General features: G+C 39.0%; 1 protein-coding gene across 1 annotated transcript in view; it reads right to left on the bottom strand.

Moving 5' to 3' along the window:
* The window catches only part of LOC144444995 (neural cell adhesion molecule 2-like), a 136534-nt gene that overhangs the window by 60249 nt on the left and 52628 nt on the right, over positions 1 to 23657 (bottom strand). The window contains exons 6-8 of the mRNA XM_078134546.1: positions 22883 to 23145; positions 6474 to 6627; positions 12 to 196 (exon numbers count right to left, since the gene is read on the bottom strand). Of these exons, the coding sequence (XP_077990672.1) occupies positions 12 to 196; positions 6474 to 6627; positions 22883 to 23145 (602 nt within the window). The remainder of the gene's footprint in view (positions 1 to 11; positions 197 to 6473; positions 6628 to 22882; positions 23146 to 23657) is intronic.

A 23657-nucleotide genomic window follows, 5' to 3' on the forward strand; every position in this document is an offset into this window, starting at 1 on the left:
TGAAAACTTACAAAAAGTGATGTTTTATTTTCTGTATTGAATGTTTTATAGTTTGTTGTGTTCAAAGGTCTTCCAATACGACTCCATGTGAACTGAGCTGGTGGATTAGCCATAATAGTACATGTAATATTGGTAGGGTTGCCAACCCATGACTTCTGGGTCTTTTTAGTTTTACCAATATCAACCACTGGTGCATCTAGTAACAATAAACACAATGTAGGAAAGAATCAGATTACAATCAGGAATGTAGTCAGTATGACTAAGATTAGTCTAGCTGCTAGTGCTCAGATGTTCTTCCGATACAATACAACACACCACTGAACACCGCTATCGAGGATGGAACATCCGAGGTTTAGCAGAAGTCACCTTTGCAGTTCAGGGATATAAATAACTGCCAGAGAACTGCATTAACGACAAACACAAACTGAGAACAATAGCTAATTTTTTAATGCATATTCAGCTGAAGGAGGAGCTTGTACAAATAACCACCAATCCCTTAATCGAAATGTATGAATGACAATGTCTACACAGTGGCACTCATCAAACTCACAATTACCATAAACTGATTAAGACATTAGTAGTTAGTAGTATTTATTATAGATGTTATTGAATATATTAACATATCTATATGCATACATGGTCCAACCCATGGCCATACGTCATCTCAATGGAATGTCAAGTCTGAAAATAACATTAGCTTGGCGTTCGAGCAAGCCCTCACTGTGAACTTCGTTCGCTTATCACATCGGAAGAAACCCCAAACGTCTAGTAGCAAGACTAGACTAATATCAGAGTGTAGTTATTGTGTGGGTTGTGAGCTGCTGCAGGCCTGGGAGTTTAACCATTGTGTGGGTTCCGGGCCTTATTGGGAAGTAAGTGTAACTATATTGTGTGGGTTGCGGGCCACTGTGGATCACTATGGGGAAGTGAGTGTAACTACTATGTGGGTTGTGGGCTGCTGTGGGTCACTATGGAGAAATGAGTGTAACTATTGTGTGGGTTGTGGGCTGATGCAGGTCACTATGGGGAAGTGAGTGTAACTTTTGTGCGGGTTACGGGTCGCTATTATTTTTTCCATTAAACTTTAATGTATCCACTTTAAAACCAAAGAAACTTGTTGGCTGGCCCCTGGGGTAACTTATGTGCTGGGCTAATTGCACACACAATTTTGTGTATTTATACCCCCCCCCCCCCCAGAGAAGAAGTGATGACTATTTTGAAATTAGTGCCAATGACACTGTAGCACAACTGTACAGTTTTTAACAAGTCATTGAGAATGACATAGTCCCCGCTATGATTGGGTTTTAAGGAATTATCACTACTCTGATCACGCAACAACACTTGGGAACCTAAATCAAACAGACTTAGATATGTTGTGTCTGCTTGTTGGACATGGAACATGCCTACAACAATAAAGGATGGGTCAATTGGGGGATCGTATCACGACGAAAATGGATATGCACATGTATGTCATAGAACACTGTCGTAATACCAACTTTGAATGAGATCTGTTCAAGCATGTCTGAGTTATGGCTTTGGACATGGAAAATTCACAAACAAAATGGCTGCCAGGCAGCCATATTGGATCGTATCACGACGAAAATGGATATGCACATGTGTGTCATAGAACGCTGTCCTAATACCAACTTTGAATGAGATCTGTTCAAGCATATCTTGGTAATGGCTTTGGACATGGAAAATTCACAAACAAAATGGCTGCCAGCTGGCAGCCATATTGGATCGTATCAAGGCGAAAATGAATATGCACATGTATGTCATAGAACACTGTCCTAATACCAACTTTGAATGAGATCTGTTCAAGCATGTTTGAGTTATGGCTTTTGACATGGAAATTTCACAAACAAAATGGCTGCTAGGCGGCCATATTGGATCGTATCATGACAACAAATGGATATGCACATGTATGTCATAGAACACTGTCCTAATACCAACTTTGAATGAAATCTGTTCAAGCATGTCTGAGTTATGGCTTTGGACATAGAAAAATCGCAAACAAAATGGCTGCCAGTCGGCCATATTGGATCGTATCACAACAACAATGTATATGCACATGTATGTCATAGAACACTGTCCTAATACCAACTTTGAATGAGACCTGTTCAAGCATGTCTGAGTTATGGCTTTGGACATAGAAAATCGCAAACAAAATGGCTGCCAGTCGGCCATATTGGATAGTATCACAACAACAATGGTATATGCACATGTATGTCATAGAACACTGTCCTAATACCAACTTTGAATGAGATCTGTTCAAGCATGTCTGAGTTATGGCTTTGGACATGGAAAATTCACAAACAAAATGGCTGCTAGGCGGCCATATTGGATTGTATCATGAAACAAATTGACGTGCATATGTATGCCATTGTATGTTGCCCCTGTACCAAGTTTGAAAAAAATTGGTCCAGGCATCTCCAAGAAACGGCTGCAGACGGACGGACGGACGGACAGACGGAACCCAATCCATAAGTCCCCGTCCCGGACTTCGTCCGGCGGGGACTAAAAATGTTTATCCACATGTTGATCCATGCTAGGTATAGGTGTTCATTTGCTGAATGACTGTCCAGTTGCCTATCCAACCCTGTTGTTATCTTTGCAATATATGTGAACATTTGGCTGTTGTTATGGGCGTGGTCATGTTGCTGACATATTTGCATACATTTCTAATGTTCATTCATTTGTCTATTAATCCCTGTAGTTATCTTTGCAATATATGTGATCATTTGGCTGTTGCTATGTGCATAGTCTTCTTGCTAGGCACATTTATATACATTTTAAGAATATTTATACGTTTATTAATTCCTGTTGTTATCTTTGCAATATATGTGATCATTTGGCTGTTGCTATTGGCGTGGTCTTGTTGCTAGGCAAATTTACAAAAATTTTATGAATGTTTATTCACTTGTCTATTAATCCCTGTTATCTTTGTGAAATACACTGCCGTTTGGCTGTTGCTATGGGTGTGGTCATGGTTGCTAGGGATATTTGCATACATTTTTTGAATGTTTAATCACTTGCCTACCAGATGATGTTATTTGACCAAACTGTACTCCCCATCTGGATGTTGCTAAGGGCATGGTCATGGTTACTAGGGCCAATTTGGTCAAAATGCTTTGAACAAAATCTGCAGAATAACATATCTGGAAACATCAGACCAAGTTTCAGTCTCACTGACCAAGAACATTTTGAGATATAAGTTTTTGACCAAAATTCACATTTGTACACCTAATTTGCATATCATACAAGATCATTATACAATATATCTTCATCTATACACCCGATGCATCCCCATTAAATTTCAGCCCAACCTGCTCAGTACTTTTGGAATTAAAGATTTTTGACCAAAAAGACACATTTCTAGCCCTAATTTGCATATCACTGATGGAATGATCGTGTTGTCAACACCCCTAAGAATGTTCCCACCAAATTTCAGTCCGATCTGCCAAGTAGTTTTTGAGTTTTAAGTTTTTTGACCAAAAATAACATTTTTCTTACCCAAATCAGACACCAGTGGTAAGATCATTTTGATTTGAACAATTTCCCAACTAGACACCAAAGGTAATTACACACCCACCAAATATCCTGGCAATCAGTCTAGTCCAGCAGTTTTGACTTTAAGTTGTTTCCACACACACACACACACACACACACACAGACACATTGCCATGCCTATAGCACTACTGAACATTATCAGTTCAGTTGTGCTAGAAATTAAATTGTTCTATATATATATATATATATATATATATATATATATATATATATATATATATATATATATATATATATATATATATATATATATATATATATATATATATATATATATATATATATATATATAATATATTCCTGTCATACTTCTATCAAAAATCTGTTCCATTGACCTAGAAATTTCGCCAAAGAGGAATAGTTCTTAAAATTCGTGAACATTCTGGATTAAGACAATTTTTACTGTTTATATTTGAACACTATAGTTTTATGACAAAATCCAATATGAACCCCACTGAATGCAGCGCTACTTTGGATCATTGGACTAGAAGTTGTGAAGGTCTACTGTTTTTTACGGTAGTGCTGTGTAGGAGCTAGCCCCCTCCCCCCTCTCTTTTGATCTTGGGATTGTGGCATAGTAGTCAGCTGTAACTATGTAATTTTCATTCTGAGAAGATGATTGACCAGGACAGACTAAACGATACTTGACCAGGACAGATCAAAAGATGGTTGATAGGACAGATCAAAAGATGATTGACCAGCTAGGACAGCTCAAAAGATGGTTGACCAGGACAGATCAAACGATACTTGACAGGAAACGATATTTGACAGGACAGATCAAAAGATGGTTGACCAGGACAGATCAAACGATATTTGACAGGACAGACCAAAAGATGGTTGACCAGGACAGATCAAAAGATGATTGACCAGCTAGGACAGCTCAAAAGATGGTTGACCAGGACAGATCAAACGATATTTGACAGGACAGACCAAAAGATGGTTGACCAGGACAGATCAAAAGATGGTTGACCAGGACAGATCAAAAGATGGTTGACCAGGACAGATCGAAAGATGGTTGACCAGGACAGATCAAAAGATGGTTGACAGGACAGATCAAAAGATGGTTGACCAGGACAGATCAAAAGATGGTTGACAGGACAGATCAAACGATACTTGACAGGACAGATCAAAAGATAGTTGACCAGCTAGGACAGACCAAAAGATGGTTGACCAGGACAGATCAAACGATATTTGACAGGACAGACCAAAAGATGGTTGACAGGACAGATCAAATGATACTTGACAGGACAGATCAAAAGATGATTGACCAGCTAGGACAGACCAAAAGATGGTTGACCAGGACAGACCAAAAGATGGTTGACAGGACAGACCAAACGATACTTGACAGGACAGATCAAAAGATGGTTGACAGGACAGACCAAACGATATTTGACATGACAGACCAAAAGATGGTTGACAGGACAGATCAAAAGATGGTTGACAGGACAGACCAAAAGATGGTTGACAGGACAGATCAAAAGATGGTTGACAGGACAGATCAAAAGATGGTTGACAGGACAGACCAAAAGATGGTTGACCAGCTAGGACAGATCAAAAGATGGTTGACAGGACAGACCAAAAGATGGTTGACAGGACAGACCAAACGATACTTGACAGGACAGATCAAAAGATGGTTGACAGGACAGATCAAAAGATGGTTGACAGGACAGACCAAAAGATGGTTGACAGGACAGATCAAATGATACTTGACAGGACAGATCAAAAGATGGTTGACCAGCTAGGACAGATCAAAAGATGGTTGACCAGGACAGACCAAACGATATTTGACAGGACAGATCAAAAGATGGTTGACCAGGACAGATCAAACGATACTTGACAGGACAGATCAAAAGATGGTTGACCAGGACAGATCAAAAGATGGTTGACCAGGACAGATCAAAAGATGGTTGACCAGGACAGACCAAACGATACTTGACAGGACAGATCAAAAGATGGTTGACCAGGACAGATCAAAAGATGGTTGACCAGGACAGATCAAAAGATGGTTGACCAGGACAGATCAAAAGATGGTTGACCAGGACAGACCAAACGATACTTGACAGGACAGATCAAAAGATGGTTGACCAGGACAGATCAAAAGATGGTTGACCAGGACAGATCAAAAGATGGTTGACAGGACAGATCAAAAGATGGTTGACCAGGACAGATCAAACGATACTTGACAGGACAGATCAAAAGATGGTTGACCAGGACAGATCAAACGATATTTGACAGGACAGATCAAAAGATGGTTGACAGGACAGATCAAAAGATGGTTGACCAGGACAGATCAAACGATATTTGACAGGACAGATCAAAAGATGGTTGACAGGACAGATCAAAAGATGGTTGACCAGGACAGATCAAAAGATGGTTGACAGGACAGACCAAACGATACTTGACAGGACAGATCAAACGATGGTTGACCAGGACAGATCAAAAGATGATTGACCAGCTAGGACAGATCAAAAGATGGTTGACCAGCTAGGACAGATCAAAAGATGGTTGACCAGCTAGGACAGATCAAAAGATGGTTGACCAGGACAGATCGAAAGATGGTTGACCAGGACAGACCAAAAGATGGTTGACCAGCTAGGACAGATCAAAAGATGGTTGACCAGGACAGATCAAAAGATGGTTGACCAGGACAGATCAAAAGATGGTTGACCAGCTAGGACAGATCAAAAGATGGTTGACCAGGACAGATCAAAAGATGGTTGACCAGCTAGGACAGATCAAAAGATGGTTGACCAGCTAGGACAGATCAAAAGATGGTTGACTAGGACAGATCAAAAGTTGTATGTTTTTTACTATCATGAAGAACGACTTGTGAGTTATAATAACATAAATTATGATGTAATTGATTTGATACACAAAATACCTTGATGAATTTTTATACTTACATTCAACATCTAGATGGAAGTCTTCCTGATCATATCCAGCTGTGTTTTCAGCAACACATGTATATGTACCAATATCAAATCTGTTCAACTCATTAATTGTTAAAACCAAATCTTGTCTCTCATCATATTGCACATTAATCCTTTCATTATCAGACTGAAAACAAACACAACACATTAATTATTTTGAGTAAAAATTAAACAACCAAGAAAACTTGATTATGCAACTCATATTCCCCCCACTAATACATTGTGGATTTTGTATTCCAGCAGTCAGTTCCAGCACCGCAATCTAACTGAACTCTATATTAAAGAATACATTTACTCTAAGACAAGCTTCCATAGGAGACATATTCCCCAACTGCAAAGGAGAAGGGGAAAATTCTATTGTATGTTTGTTGATTTTGCCAAAGCGTTTGACTCTGTTGATTATAAATGTCTTTTTGTCAAACTTCAGTTAACTGGTATATCTGGTAAAATGTTGAACACTGTGAAATCGATGTACAGGACAGATTGTTTAGGGGTATTTTGAATGTAAAATAGGAGTATAAGACAAGGCAGTGTTTTGAGCCCTGTATTGTTTTCTCTCTTTATTGATGAGTTGTATCAAATGATTGTAAATACAGAAGTTAGATGAATACAACTAACACAAGAAATGTAGGATTTATTTGTTTTTACTTTATACAGATAACATTGGAATATTTGCAGATACTGTAGTAGGATTACAACCATTAATCAATGTGTTACATCAATTTTGTTTAGCTTCGGGTAAATATGCAGAAAACCAAAGTTGCAGTATTCCGAAAAGGGGGACATAATTCCAGGTCGGAAGTTTGGAAAATGAACGGAAATAATATTGAGGTTGTTACCTCCTACAAATATCTTGGTCTTTTATTATCTTGCAGAAATACATGGAGTAAAGCTGTATGTAACTTAGCTGCTTAGGCACGTAAGGTAATGTTTCCAATTTTCAAATTTGAACGAAAAGTTGGCATTATCAGTTTCAATGTTTACTTTAAACTTTTTGATACTTTAATTTTACCTATATTATTGTATGGGGCGGAGATACAGGGATTTAAACGATTCATGGAAGCTGAAAGGGTTCATTTAAAGTTTTGTAAACATTTCTTGGGGGTGGGCCAAAGCACATTCAACGAAGCTGTACTTGGCTTGCTATTCCTGAAGTCAGTCACTAGAACCATCAAATATTGGTTACGCCTAACTGAACTGATGGTCACTAGAACCATTAAATATTGGTTACGCCTAACTGAACTGACAATCACTAGAACCATCAAATATTGGTTACGTCTAACTGAACTGACAGTCACTAGAACCATCAAATATTGGTTACGTCTAACTGAACTGATGGTCACTAGAACCATCAAATATTGGTTACGCCTAACTGAACTGACAGTCACTAGAACCATCAAATATTGGTTACGTCTAACTGAACTGATGGTCACTAGAACCATCAAATATTGGTTACGCCTAACTGAACTGACAGTCACTAGAACCATCAAATATTGGTTACACCTAACTGAACTGACAGTCACTAGAACCATCAAATATTGGTTACGTCTAACTGAACTGACAATCACTAGAACAATCAAATATTGGTTACACCTAACTGAACTGACAGTCACTAGAACCATCAAATATTGGTTACGCCTAACTGAACTGACAGTCACTAGAACCATCAAATATTGGTTACACCTAACTGAACTGACAGTCACTAGAACCATCAAATATTGGTTACGCCTAACTGAATTAACAGTCACTAGAACCATCAAATATTGGTTACGCTTAACTGAATTGACAGTCACTAGAACCATCAAATATTGGTTACGCCTAACTGAACTGACAGTCACTAGAACCATCAAATATTGGTTACACCTAACTGAAGTGACAGTCACTAGAACCATCAAATATTGGTTACGCCTAACTGAACTGACAGTCACTAGAACCATCAAATATTGGTTACGCCTAACTGAATTGACAGTCACTAGAACCATCAAATATTGGTTACGCCTAACTGAATTAACAGTCACTAGAACCATCAAATATTGGTTACGCTTAACTGAATTGACAGTCACTAGAACCATCAAATATTGGTTACGCCTAACTGAACTGACAGTCACTAGAACCATCAAATATTGGTTACACCTAACTGAAGTGACAGTCACTAGAACCATCAAATATTGGTTACGTCTAACTGAACTGACAGTCACTAGAACCATCAAATATTGGTTACACCTAACTGAAGTGACAGTCACTAGAACCATCAAATATTGGTTACACCTAACTGAAGTGACAGTCACTAGAACCATCAAATATTGGTTACGTCTAACTGAACTGACAGTCACTAGAACCATCAAATATTGGTTACGCCTAACTGAATTGACAGTCACTAGAACCATCAAATATTGGTTACACCTAACTGAACTGACAGTCACTAGAACCATCAAATATTGGTTACGCCTAACTGAACTGATGGTCACTAGAACCATCAAATATTGGTTACGCCTAACTGAACTGATGGTCACTAGAACCATCAAATATTGGTTACGCCTAACTGAACTGACAGTCACTACAACCATCAAATATTGGTTACGCCTAACTGAACTGACAGTCACTAGAACCATCAAATATTGGTTGCGCCTAACTGAACTGATGGTCACTAGAACCATCAAATATTGGTTACGCCTAACTGAACTGACAGTCACTAGAACCATCAAATATTGGTTACGTCTAACTGAACTGACAGTCACTAGAACCATCAAATATTGGTTGCGCCTAACTGAACTGACAGTCACTAGAACCATCAAATATTGGTTGCGCCTAACTGAACTGACAGTCACTAGAACCATCAAATATTGGTTACGCCTAACTGAACTGACAGTCACTACAACCATCAAATATTGGTTACGCCTAACTGAACTGACAGTCACTAGAACCATCAAATATTGGTTGCGCCTAACTGAACTGATGGTCACTAGAACCATCAAATATTGGTTACGCCTAACTGAACTGACAGTCACTAGAACCATCAAATATTGGTTACGTCTAACTGAACTGACAGTCACTAGAACCATCAAATATTGGTTGCGCCTAACTGAACTGACAGTCACTAGAACCATCAAATATTGGTTGCGCCTAACTGAACTGACAGTCACTAGAACCATCAAATATTGGTTACGCCTAACTGAACTGACAGTCACTAGAACCATTAAATATTGGTTACGCCTAACTGAACTGATGGTCACTAGAACCATCAAATATTGACAGTCACTAGAACCATCAAATATTGACAGTCACTAGAACCATCAAATATTGGTTACGCCTAACTGAACTGACAGTCACTAGAACCATCAAATATTGGTTGCGCCTAACTGAACTGACAGTCACTAGAACCATCAAATATTGGTTACACCTAACTGAACTGACAGTCACTAGAACCATCAAATATTGGTTGCGCCTAACTGAACTGACAGTCACTAGAACCATCAAATATTGGTTGCGCCTAACTGAACTGACAGTCACTAGAACCATCAAATATTGGTTACGCCTAACTGAACTGACAGTCACTAGAACCATCAAATATTGGTTACGTCTAACTGAACTGACAGTCACTAGAACCATCAAATATTGGTTACACCTAACTGAACTGACAGTCACTAGAACCATCAAATATTGGTTGCGCCTAACTGAACTGACAGTCACTAGAACCATCAAATATTGGTTGCGCCTAACTGAACTGACAGTCACTAGAACCATCAAATATTGGTTACGCCTAACTGAACTGACAGTCACTAGAACCATCAAATATTGGTTACGTCTAACTGAACTGACAGTCACTAGAACCATCAAATATTGGTTACACCTAACTGAAGTGACAGTCACTAGAACCATCAAATATTGGTTACGTCTAACTGAACTGACAGTCACTAGAACCATCAAATATTGGTTACGCCTAACTGAACTGATGGTCACTAGAACCATTAAATATTGGTTACACCTAAACTGAACTGACAGTCACTAGAACCATCAAATATTGGTTACGCCTAACTGAACTGACACTGACAGGCACCAGAACCATCAAATATTGGTTATGCCTAACAGACAGACGACAGAATAGTCAGACATGCATACAAATTGATGTATAAAATGGATCAAATGGCTACACATCTTGGACTACAGAAATTAAGCATATTTTGTGTACATGTGGTTTTGTATGGCATAGACTGGTTAGCACAAGGTGGGGGATAATAACATGTTTATAATAGAATTCCAACAACGCATATCTGATGTTTACAAACAAGAAAGGTTTAGTGAAGTATGTTCCAGGGATAAGTTAAGACTATACTAGTACTGTAATTTCAAAAGCATGTTAGAACAAGAAAAATATCTGAATGAAATTACAGAGTTGACATACAGGCATGTCTTGGCAAGAATGAGATATTCATGTCTTATAGTCTTAGAATTCAGGTGGGGTGCTATACTGGCATTGACATTGAGGTTAGGATTTGTGAAATATGTTTAGAAGGAATCGAAGATGAATATCATTGGTTGTAAATGTTTCATTTATTTTAATTACCATCTATGACTGGCCTTTGACCTTTCCCTGTGTTGTAGCAAAACATTGTCATGGGGCCACCGCATGCATTAATCATCCCGCCATTCTGTACTTTCCTCCGCTGGGTAATGTCGTGCATTTTTTGGTAGTGGTAATTTTTACTGCTAATTCCGGGATCAGCTAATGTCTGTTCAACGTGCAAAAAACATTTGAAAGGTCACGGCAGGCTGAGTGGCAGATTCTGTTCAGCGATGGCAGACACTGTGGGAGATGATTTAGTACGTCAAGTTCGGGAGCAAGTGGCGGGCCCCGGTCAAGGTAAACCAGACGCTACAATTTGTATGAAATCAGAGTCGGAAAGCGGGGTAAAATCTGGGATGGATACAGGTTCCGTGACAGGAACTGACATGCAAAAACAAATGGACACATTAACTTAACAATTGCAGCGGTTAACTAACTTAGTAATCGAAAATTCGCAGACAACTACCCAAGAAAAGCGGACTGGCGGAGACCATTCACGACCACAAGCTACAAAATCATACAGAACTATTAATGAACTCAGAAGTGACAGGCAGTTACAAGATTCCCTCGCCAAACTAATGACAGGAGTCGGGCACACTTCTAGCACTACTGGTTCTTCTGATGAGTCCTCAGCTGGTTCAACTTACTTATCGTTACCTCAATTTGTAGCTGGCGAGCTTGAAATTATTAAGGGAACACTTGTTTCCAGTAAGGACACAATGAGTAGGCTAGAACACTTACAGGACCTTATGTTGGACACGATGTTATATCCATGGGAAAGGGTACGTAATTATTATAATGCAGTTTTGCTTGACATGGAACAAAAATTACTGCGTTGGGGTGACAGTTTTGAACGCTTCCACACTGCCTTTGTTCATAATCCCCCCTCCGATAACAGCAAGACAAGTGGTACCGCACATATATCAAGTAGAGATCGTAGACCGAGATTCTGTGCACAATTCCAGTCAAACAGATGCCCGTCTACAGATGACCACGTAGTAGATGGTCGGCTGGAAAAGCATATATGTTCCACATGTATCAGATTCAGGAAACAAGAAAAGACACACGCTATGACTGATTGTCCATTTAATGACAAAGAGCTACAGAGACCAGAGGGTACACAAAGATTGACTGCCCTCAACGGTGACTTCAACATTACCCAAGTTCGTTTCAGTTACTAATCATGATTGTCTCCAATCACTAGTTAATCTACTTCAAGGGAATACGGACACTCTCAATGCTAATTATTTTATTTTTGCTTCAAGTAACACTTGTAATTTCCCTAGTGTTGAACATAATTGTACAAACAATTTTTCAGTTGATGGTATTTGTGATAATGTTGTATTAGTTAAGGACAATTTGGACAGTGTATTTGGCGAGTCTTCCTTATGTAGTGAGAACAACCCGAGTTCACATTGTAATATGCATACATTTGTAAGAAATAGGAGTTTTTCGTATACACACTGTAGCGATGGTGACAATGATGTATTTTCTAAAGACAATATTGAAGGTGCAACCAGTGAACCTTGCTTTCAGGATGGCAGCACCAGGTGTACTTCACAGGATTAGCATGGCGTTGAACTTGTAAATAGTAACAATTTTACACATTGTACCTGTGACAAAGTTGTATTTGCTAATGATAATTTGGGCAATGCAATAAGTGGGAGTTTTTTTTTACAGGATACTGTCAATGTAAACTGTTCGTTTGATTTACATAATGTAACCCACAACAGTAGAACCATTTATGCTCATGATTGTCAATTTGTTGTAGCAACTGAGGACACTTTTGATACTGTATTTAATGACTATTGTGTGCAGGATGATTTCAATGTAAGTTCATTCTGTTATTCCACTAGTGTTGTTAGTTCCATTTTACAACTTGATTGTGATTCTGTCACTACTGTATTTAAGAAGGGCAATATAGATAATTAAGCCAGTGCCTCATGCTTAGGTACTTGCATAGCACCGATCATGACAGCAGTACCAATTTTCAACATGTTCGCAGTGTTGACAGTGTTGAATTTACTTAGGATTACAGTTACTGTTATGGGTCGGGTGTATCACTTAACACTAGTACTATTGTTAGTAATATTAGTGCTGATGACATCTCTCTCAATTTGATTAATTGTTGTTATCCACAGATTCTTCCAGATTGTGATTCCTATCAAACTTCGTTATATTTAGCTGAGGTTCCTTTATGTGTTCATCCCCAGGCGTAAACTGGCCACCTGTCAATAAGTGTTCCGTTGACTGGCTCGTGGCTACTCATCCTCTTGTTTTTTTTTAGTCCAGGAAGCCTAATTTTTTGGGATCACGTATTCCGGTTCCTAATACTATGAATATTGGTGCTTGACGCAGTGGTCTAAGTGACTATGCGGACCACCTGGTTGCTGACTTCCTGGAGTACGGGTGGCCAGTAAATACTTGTATGTCCATTATATCAAAATTTAAGATATCTCCTACCAAATTACTATAGACGTTTCCAACCCATGTTACATTCTATAATTTGCTGAGGTCTAATTCCACAACTGTGTTGAGGAATCTTGGTAAATTTGTTTATAAAGCTATGGATTTAAGACAAGAATTTTATATGGACAATTGATAGTTAATACTTGATAAGTTTACAACATTTTACAACCTGTTATAATGTATTCTGTTTTTCATTAAGTTATGTAATTGTCATTTTGACCTGTGGCCTAAAGACGAATAAACAAACTGATAATGAATATTCCCCAACTGATTTTTGTATGGCAAACTTATCATGTAAATATAATAGCGGAATTTAACAACCTTGAAGGTTATGGTTATCAGTCTGTCTAAATACTTTATATATTTGCATACATAACATAGTAACACATTTTTGTATGTTTTGAAAACTTGCCCGGCTATCCTGGCTTATCTTTCCAATATACACCATCATTAGACTATTGCTATGGGCATGGACATGTTGCTAGGCTATTGCTATGGGCATGGACTTGTTGCTAGGCTATTGCTATGGGCATGGACTTCTTGCTAGACTATTGCTATGGGCATGGACTTGTTGCTAGGCTATTGCTATGGGCATGGACTTCTTGCTAGGCTATTGCTATGGGCATGGACTTCTTGCTAGGCTATTGCTATGGGCATGGACTTCTTGCTAGGCTATTGCTATGGGAATGGACTTCTTGCTAGGCTATTGCTATGGGCATGGACTTCTTGCTAGGCTATTGCTATGGGAATGGACTTCTTGCTAGGCTATTGCTATAGGAATGGACTTCTCGCTAGGCATATTTGCATACATTATTTAAACATTCATCCACGTAGTTGTCCATCCCTGTTGTTCTCTTTGCAATAAATATCATGCTTAGGCTGTGGTTTTGGAATAATTACATTACATGTCTGCCGACTGTTTTGTAAAGCACTCATTACACTACGTACCTGTCTGCATAGTGTATTGTATATTACCTGTCTGCCTAATGTACTGTACATTACCTGTCTGCATAGTGTACTGTACATTACCTGTCTGCCTAGTGTATTGTACATTACCTGTCTACCTAGTGTATTGTACATTACCTGTCTGCCTAGTGTATTGTATATTACCTGTCTGCATAGTGTGTTGTACATTACCTGTCTGCCTAGTGTATTGTACATTACCTGTCTACCTACTGTACTGTACATTACCTGTCTACCTAGTGTATTGTACATTACCTGTCTACCTAGTGTATTGTACATTACCTGTCTACCTAGTGTATTGTACATTACCTGTCTGCCTAGTGTATTGTACATTACCTGTCTGCATAGTGTGTTGTACATTACCTGTCTGCATAGTGTGTTGTACATTACCTGTCTACCTAATGTACTGTACATTACCTGTCTGCCTAGTGTATTGTACATTACCTGTCTGCATAGTGTATTGTACATTACCTGTCTACCTAGTGTATTGTACATTACCTGTCTGCATAGTGTATTGTACATTACCTGTCTACCTAGTGTACTGTACATTACCTGTCTGCATAGTGTACTGTACATTACCTGTCTGCCTAGTGTATTGTACATTACCTGTCTGCCTAGTGTATTGTACATTACCTGTCTGCATAGTGTATTGTACATTACCTGTCTGCATAGTGTATTGTACATTACCTGTCTGCATAGTGTATTGTACATTACCTGTCTGCCTAGTGTACTGTACATTACCTGTCTGCCTAGTGTATTGTACATTACCTGTCTGCCTAGTGTATTGTACATTACCTGTCTGCATAGTGTATTGTACATTACCTGTCTGCATAGTGTATTGTACATTACCTGTCTGCATAGTGTATTGTACATTACCTGTCTGCATAGTGTACTGTACATTACCTGTCTGCCTAGTGTATTGTACATTACCTGTCTGCCTAGTGTATTGTACATTACCTGTCTGCCTAGTGTATTGTACATTACCTGTCTGCCTAGTGTATTGTACATTACCTGTCTGCCTAGTGTACTGTACATTACCTGTCTGCATAGTGTATTGTACATTACCTGTCTGCATAGTGTACTGTACATTACCTGTCTGCCTAGTGTATTGTACATTACCTGTCTGCCTAGTGTACTGTACATTACCTGTCTACCTAGTGTACTGTACATTACCTGTCTGCATAGTGTACTGCACATTACCTGTCTGCCTAGTGTATTGTATATTACCTGTCTACCTAATGTACTGTACATTACCTGTCTGCCTAGTGTACTGTACATTACCTGTCTGCCTAGTGTATTGTACATTACCTGTCTACCTAGTGTACTGTACATTACCTGTCTGCCTAGTGTATTGTATATTACCTGTCTGCCTAGTGTACTGTACATTACCTGTATGCCTAGTGTATTGTATATTACCTGTCTGCCTAGTGTATTGTACATTACCTGTCTACCTAGTGTACTGTACATTACCTGTCTGCCTAGTGTACTGTACATTACCTGTCTGCCTAGTGTATTGTATATTACCTGTCTACCTAATGTACTGTACATTACCTGTCTGCATAGTGTATTGTACATTACCTGTCTGCCTAGTGTACTGTACATTACCTGTCTGCCTAGTGTACTGCACATTACCTGTCTGCAGTGTATTGTATATTACCTGTCTGCCTAGTGTACTGTACATTATCTGTCTGCATAGTGTACTGTACATTACCTGTCTACCTAGTGTATTGTACATTACCTGTCTACCTAGTGTACTGTACATTACCTGTCTGCATAGTGTACTGTACATTACCTGTCTACCTAGTGTATTGTACATTACCTGTCTGCCTAGTGTACTGTATATTACCTGTCTGCCTAGTGTATTGTACATTACCTGTCTACCTAGTGTACTGTATATTACCTGTCTGTCTAGTGTACTGTACATTACCTGTCTACCTAGTGTACTGTACATTACCTGTCTACCTAGTGTATTGTACATTACCTGTCTACCTAGTGTACTGTACATTACCTGTCTACCTAGTGTATTGTACATTACCTGTCTGCCTAGTGTACTGTATATTACCTGTCTGCCTAGTGTACTGTACATTACCTGTCTGCCTAGTGTACTGTACATTACCTGTCTACCTAGTGTACTGTACATTACCTGTCTGCCTAGTGTACTGTACATTACCTGTCTGCCTAGTGTACTGTACATTACCTGTCTGCCTAGTGTACTGTACATTACCTGTCTGCCTAGTGTACTGTACATTACCTGTCTGCCTAGTGTACTGTACATTACCTGTCTACCTAGTGTATTGTACATTACCTGTCTGCCTAGTGTACTGTATATTACCTGTCTGCCTAGTGTACTGTACATTACCTGTCTGCCTAGTGTACTGTACATTACCTGTCTGCCTAGTGTACTATACATTACCTGTCTACCTAGTGTATTGTACATTACCTGTCTGCCTAGTGTACTGCACATTACCTGTCTGCCTAGTGTATTGTACATTACCTGTCTGCCTAGTGTATTGTACATTACCTGTCTACCTAGTGTATTGTACATTACCTGTCTGCATAGTGTATTGTACATTACCTGTCTACCTAGTGTACTGTACATTACCTGTCTGCATAGTGTATTGTACATTGCCTGTCTACCTAGTGTACTGTACATTACCTGTCTGCCTAGTGTACTGTACATTACCTGTCTGCCTAGTGTACTGTATATTACCTGTCTGCCTAGTGTACTGTACATTACCTGTCTGCATAGTGTACTGTACATTACCTGTCTGCCTAGTGTACTGTACATTACCTGTCTACCTAGTGTACTGTACATTACCTGTCTGCATAGTGTATTGTACATTACCTGTCTACCTAGTGTACTGTACATTACCTGTCTGCATAGTGTATTGTACATTACCTGTCTACCTAGTGTACTGTACATTACCTGTCTGCCTAGTGTACTGTACATTACCTGTCTGCATAGTGTACTGTACATTACCTGTCTGCCTAGTGTATTGTACATTACCTGTCTGCATAGTGTACTGTACATTACCTGTCTGCATACTGTACTGTACATTACCTGTCTGCCTAGTGTATTGTACATTACCTGTCTGCATAGTGTACTATACATTACCTGTCTGCATAGTGTATTGTACATTACCTGTCTGCCTAGTGTACTGTACATTACCTGTCTGCATAGTGTATTGTACATTACCTGTCTGCCTAGTGTACTGTACATTACCTGTCTGCCTAGTGTATTGTACATTACCTGTCTGCCTAGTGTATTGTACATTACCTGTCTGCATAGTGTATTGTACATTACCTGTCTGCCTAGTGTATTGTACATTACCTGTCTGCATAGTGTATTGTACATTACCTGTCTGCCTAGTGTATTGTACATTACCTGTCTGCATAGTGTATTGTACATTACCTGTCTGCATAGTGTACTGTACATTACCTGTCTGCATAGTGTATTGTACATTACCTGTCTGCCTAGTGTACTGTACATTACCTGTCTGCCTAGTGTACTGTACATTACCTGTCTGCCTAGTGTACTGCACATTACCTGTCTGCCTAGTGTATTGTATATTACCTGTCTACCTAATGTACTGCACATTACCTGTCTGCCTAGTGTATTGTATATTACCTGTCTACCTAATGTACTGTACATTACCTGTCTGCCTAGTGTACTGTACATTACCTGTCTGCCTAGTGTACTGTACATTACCTGTCTGCCTAGTGTACTGTACATTACCTGTATGCCTATTGTATTGTATATTACCTGTCTGCCTAGTGTATTGTATATTACCTGTCTGCCTAGTGTACTGTACATTACCTGTCTGCCTAGTGTATTGTATATTACCTGTCTGCCTAGTGTACTGTACATTACCTGTATGCCTAGTGTATTGTATATTACCTGTCTGCCTAGTGTATTGTACATTACCTGTCTACCTAGTGTACTGTACATTACCTGTCTGCCTAGTGTACTGTACATTACCTGTCTGCCTAGTGTATTGTATATTACCTGTCTACCTAATGTACTGTACATTACCTGTCTGCATAGTGTATTGTACATTACCTGTCTGCCTAGTGTACTGTACATTACCTGTCTGCCTAGTGTACTGCACATTACCTGTCTGCAGTGTATTGTATATTACCTGTCTGCCTAGTGTACTGTACATTACCTGTCTGCATAGTGTACTGTACATTACCTGTCTACCTAGTGTATTGTACATTACCTGTCTGCCTAGTCTACTGTACATTACCTGTCTGCCTAGTGTATTGTACATTACCTGTCTGCCTAGTGTACTGTACATTACCTGTCTGCCTAGTGTACTGTACATTACCTGTCTGCATAGTGTATTGTACATTACCTGTCTGCCTAGTGTACTGCACATTACCTGTCTGCATAGTGTATTGTATATTACCTGTCTGCCTAGTGTATTGTACATTACCTGTCTGCATAGTGTACTGTACATTACCTGTCTGCCTAGTGTACTGTACATTACCTGTCTGCATAGTGTATTGTATATTACCTGCCTGCATAGTGTACTGTACATTACCTGTCTGCATAGTGTACTGTACATTACCTGTCTGCATAGTGTATTGTACATAACCTGTCTGCATAGTGTACTGTACATTACCTGTCTGCATAGTGTACTGTACATTACCTGTCTGCATAGTGTATTGTACATTACCTGTCTGCATAGTGTATTGTACATTACCTGTCTGCCTAGTGTACTGTACATTACCTGTCTGCATAGTGTATTGTACATTACCTGTCTGCCTAGTGTACTGTACATTACCCGTCTACCTAGTGTATTGTACATTACCTGTCTACCTAGTGTACTGTACATTACCTGTCTGCCTAGTGTATTGTACATTACCTGTCTACCTAGTGTATTGTACATTACCTGTCTGCCTAGTCTACTGTACATTACCTGTCTGCCTAGTGTATTGTACATTACCTGTCTGCCTAGTGTACTGTACATTACCTGTCTGCCTAGTGTACTGTACATTACCTGTCTGCATAGTGTATTGTACATTACCTGTCTGCCTAGTGTACTGCACATTACCTGTCTGCATAGTGTATTGTATATTACCTGTCTGCCTAGTGTACTGTACATTACCTGTCTGCCTAGTGTACTGTACATTACCTGTCTACCTAGTGTATTGTACATTACCTGTCTACCTAGTGTATTGTACATTACCTGTCTGCATAGTGTATTGTATATTACCTGTCTGCATAGTGTACTGTATATTACCTGTCTGCATAGTGTATTGTACATTACCTGTCTACCTAGTGTATTGTACATTACCTGTCTGCATAGTGTATTGTATATTACCTGTCTGCATAGTGTAATGTATATTACCTGTCTGCCTAGTGTATTGTACATTACCTGTCTGCCTAGTGTACTGTACATTACCTGTCTGCCTAGTGTACTGTACATTACCTGTCTACCTAGTGTACTGTACATTACCTGTCTGTCTAGTGTACTGTACATCAGTGTTCTCCCCAGGCCCTTGAAGCGGCACGGCACCGTGACGCTTGGACGGCAGGCCGTGACGCTTGACAATGTGCCGTGACGCTTTAGATCTTGCCCGACATCCTTGTTTATGATATGCTAATGATTACCAGACAGATTTCATTGAAGTTTGCCGTCAGTATTGTTTTCGATAGGAATAAAATGCGTAAACCGCTAATGGTAGTGTGATTCACACTCGGTACAACAGCTTTCGGTAAATCAAAGGCAAAACCGGCCCATCCGTAACGTCGGTTCGACCGTAGAAGCATGTCGGAACTGCCAGATTTTGACAACTATAAAATCAAACGATGCCGTGCCATTTTGCTATAAAGTATAAAAGTTCGACAAACGCATGAAGTTGACATTCAGTGTCTAGTTAATTTTCTATGAGTGACAGAGTAACAGTGATAACACCGTATGTCTCAACCCAAGAGCATGAGCATTCTTCAATGTCGTGAAAAGAGTTGAACAGACTAATGTACCTTTCGATAAAGTGGCAATGTTATCTCCGATTATCAGCTTCATGTTCAATTTTACCCTGAAAACACGTTTAGTTTGTAGTTTGACATTGTAATTTGTAGACTGATACATCGTACGACTACGCATGGATTTTCCAATATGGCGGCCATGACGTCACAAACTATCGCGAGTTTTGGAAGTCCTCCATAGGGAAGTATAGTAAGTCTCGTGTATCACGATATTTCGGACTAACACGATGTCTGCCGGTTGCTGTACACAAACTTTGCGTGTTTCGAAAGTCTAATTTATCTGTGGACATTAAGATTTAAATAATTTCAGCTTTCCTAACAATAATAATCAATAACACTACTTTATGAGTTTCTTTTTGGTGCTAATATTTTGAATTAATAAATTGGCCTTCAACTTTCCTTTGGTCACATGTACATGTACTACTTGTTTGATATTAATTTTATTATGATGTACTTTGATTTTTCGGGAATATAATTATATGTAAATTGATGCTAATTTATGCTAATGAGCCGATATCCTATCAACAAATCCTGGGGAGAACACTGGTACATTACCTGTCTGCATAGTGTACTGTACATTACCTGTCTGCCTAGTGTATTGTACATTACCTGTCTGCATAGTGTACTGTACATTACCTGTCTGCCTAGTGTACTGTACATTACCTGTCTGCATAGTGTATTGTATATTACCTGTCTGCATAGTGTATTGTACATTACCTGTCTGCCTAGTGTACTGTACATTACCTGTCTGCATAGTGTACTGTACATTACCTGTCTGCATAGTGTATTGTACATTACCTGTCTACCTAGTGTATTGTACATTACCTGTCTACCTAGTGTATTGTACATTACCTGTCTGCATAGTGTACTGTACATTACCTGTCTGCATAGTGTATTGTACATTACCTGTCTGCCTAGTGTATTGTACATTACCTGTCTACCTAGTGTATTGTACATTACCTGTCTGCCTAGTGTATTGTACATTACCTGTCTACCTAGTGTACTGTACATTACCTGTCTGCCTAGTGTACTGTACATTACCTGTCTGCATAGTGTACTGTATATTACATGTCTGCATAGTGTATTGTACATTACCTGTCTGCCTAGTGTATTGTACATTACCTGTCTGCCTAGTGTATTGTACATTACCTGTCTGCCTAGTGTACTGTACATTACCTGTCTGCCTAGTGTATTGTACATTACCTGTCTGCCTAGTGTACTGTACATTACCTGTCTGCCTAGTGTACTGTACATTACCTGTCTGCATAGTGTACTGTACATTACCTGTCTGCATAGTGTATTGTACATTACCTGTCTGCCGAGTGTACTGTACATTACCTGTCTGCATAGTGTACTGTACATTACCTGTCTGCATAGTGTACTGTACATTACCTGTCTGCATAGTGTACTGTACATTACCTGTCTGCCTAGTGTATTGTACATTACCTGTCTGCCTAGTGTACTGTACATTACCTGTCTGCCTAGTGTACTGTACATTACCTGTCTACCTAGTGTATTGTATATTACCTGTCTGCCTAGTGTATTGTACATTACCTGTCTGCATAGTGTATTGTACATTACCTGTCTGCCTAGTGTATTGTACATTACCTGTCTGCCTAGTGTATTGTACATTACCTGTCTGCATAGTGTACTGTACATTACCTGTCTGCCTAGTGTACTGTACATTACCTGTCTGCCTAGTGTATTGTACATTACCTGTCTGCCTAGTGTACTGTACATTACCTGTCTACCTAGTGTACTGTACATTACCTGTCTACCTAGTGTATTGTATATTACCTGTCTGCCTAGTGTATTGTACATTACCTGTCTGCATAGTGTATTGTACATTACCTGTCTGCCTAGTGTATTGTACATTACCTGTCTGCATAGTGTACTGTACATTACCTGTCTGCCTAGTGTACTGTACATTACCTGTCTGCCTAGTGTACTGTACATTACCTGTCTACCTAGTGTACTGTACATTACCTGTCTACCTAGTGTATTGTATATTACCTGTCTGCCTAGTGTATTGTACATTACCTGTCTGCATAGTGTATTGTACATTACCTGTCTGCCTAGTGTATTGTACATTACCTGTCTGCATAGTGTACTGTACATTACCTGTCTACCTAGTGTACTGTACATTACCTGTCTACCTAGTGTACTGTACATTACCTGTCTACCTAGTGTATTGTACATTACCTGTCTGCCTAATGTACTGTACATTACCTGTCTGCCTAGTGTACTGTATATTACCTGTCTGCCTAGTGTATTGTACACTACCTGTCTACCTAGTGTATTGTACATTACCTGTCTACCTAGTGTATTGTACATTACCTGTCTGCCTAGTGTACTGTACATTACCTGTCTGCATAGTGTATTGTACATTACCTGTCTGCCCTGTGTATACACCTTAGGTCCTTTTCTCCACCTCATTGTAGGGTATGGTGTACCACGTATAACAGTACATTTGAACGCTACAAAACTTTGTTCTATCTTGGTAAAATTTTGTGTGGGTCCTATGACTGGAATGACATTGACAGTAAGATGCCCAATGCCTTCATCCCAGCCTACAGGGTTTTCAGCACGACATGTGTATGCACCGGAATCTTCTTCTTTTAGGTTCTGCACTACCATAGTCCGGTTATTATCAGCTACGAAAAAGTATCAAAATATCAAATTTTTATTATTATAATGTTATTTCTTAATATTCTGTACATGATTGGTGGCATGTGACTTAAATCGATGTGACTGTATAGACACTTACAATAGAAAAGTTTCATTTAAATCCATGTGGTTATGTGGCTCATTATTAAGATATATTTCCTCTAACTGCAGTATATATATTCCCTCTGAGTATATCATAGAGTATATTATATATATTCCACCTGAGTCTATTATAGAGTATATTATACATATTCCCTCTGAGTAGATTATAGAGTATATTGTATATATTCCATCTGAGTCTATTATAGAGTATATTATACATATTCCCTCTGAGTCTATTATAGAGTATATTATATATTACATCTGAGTCTATTATAGAGTATATTATATATATTCCATCTGTGTATATTATAGAGTATATTATATATTACATCTGAGTCTATTATAGAGTATATTATACATATTCCCTCTGAGTCTATTATAGAGTATATTATATAAT

Source organism: Glandiceps talaboti, chromosome 13 (genome assembly GCF_964340395.1).
Source record: "Glandiceps talaboti chromosome 13, keGlaTala1.1, whole genome shotgun sequence".
Classification (NCBI taxonomy): Eukaryota; Metazoa; Hemichordata; class Enteropneusta; family Spengelidae; genus Glandiceps; species Glandiceps talaboti.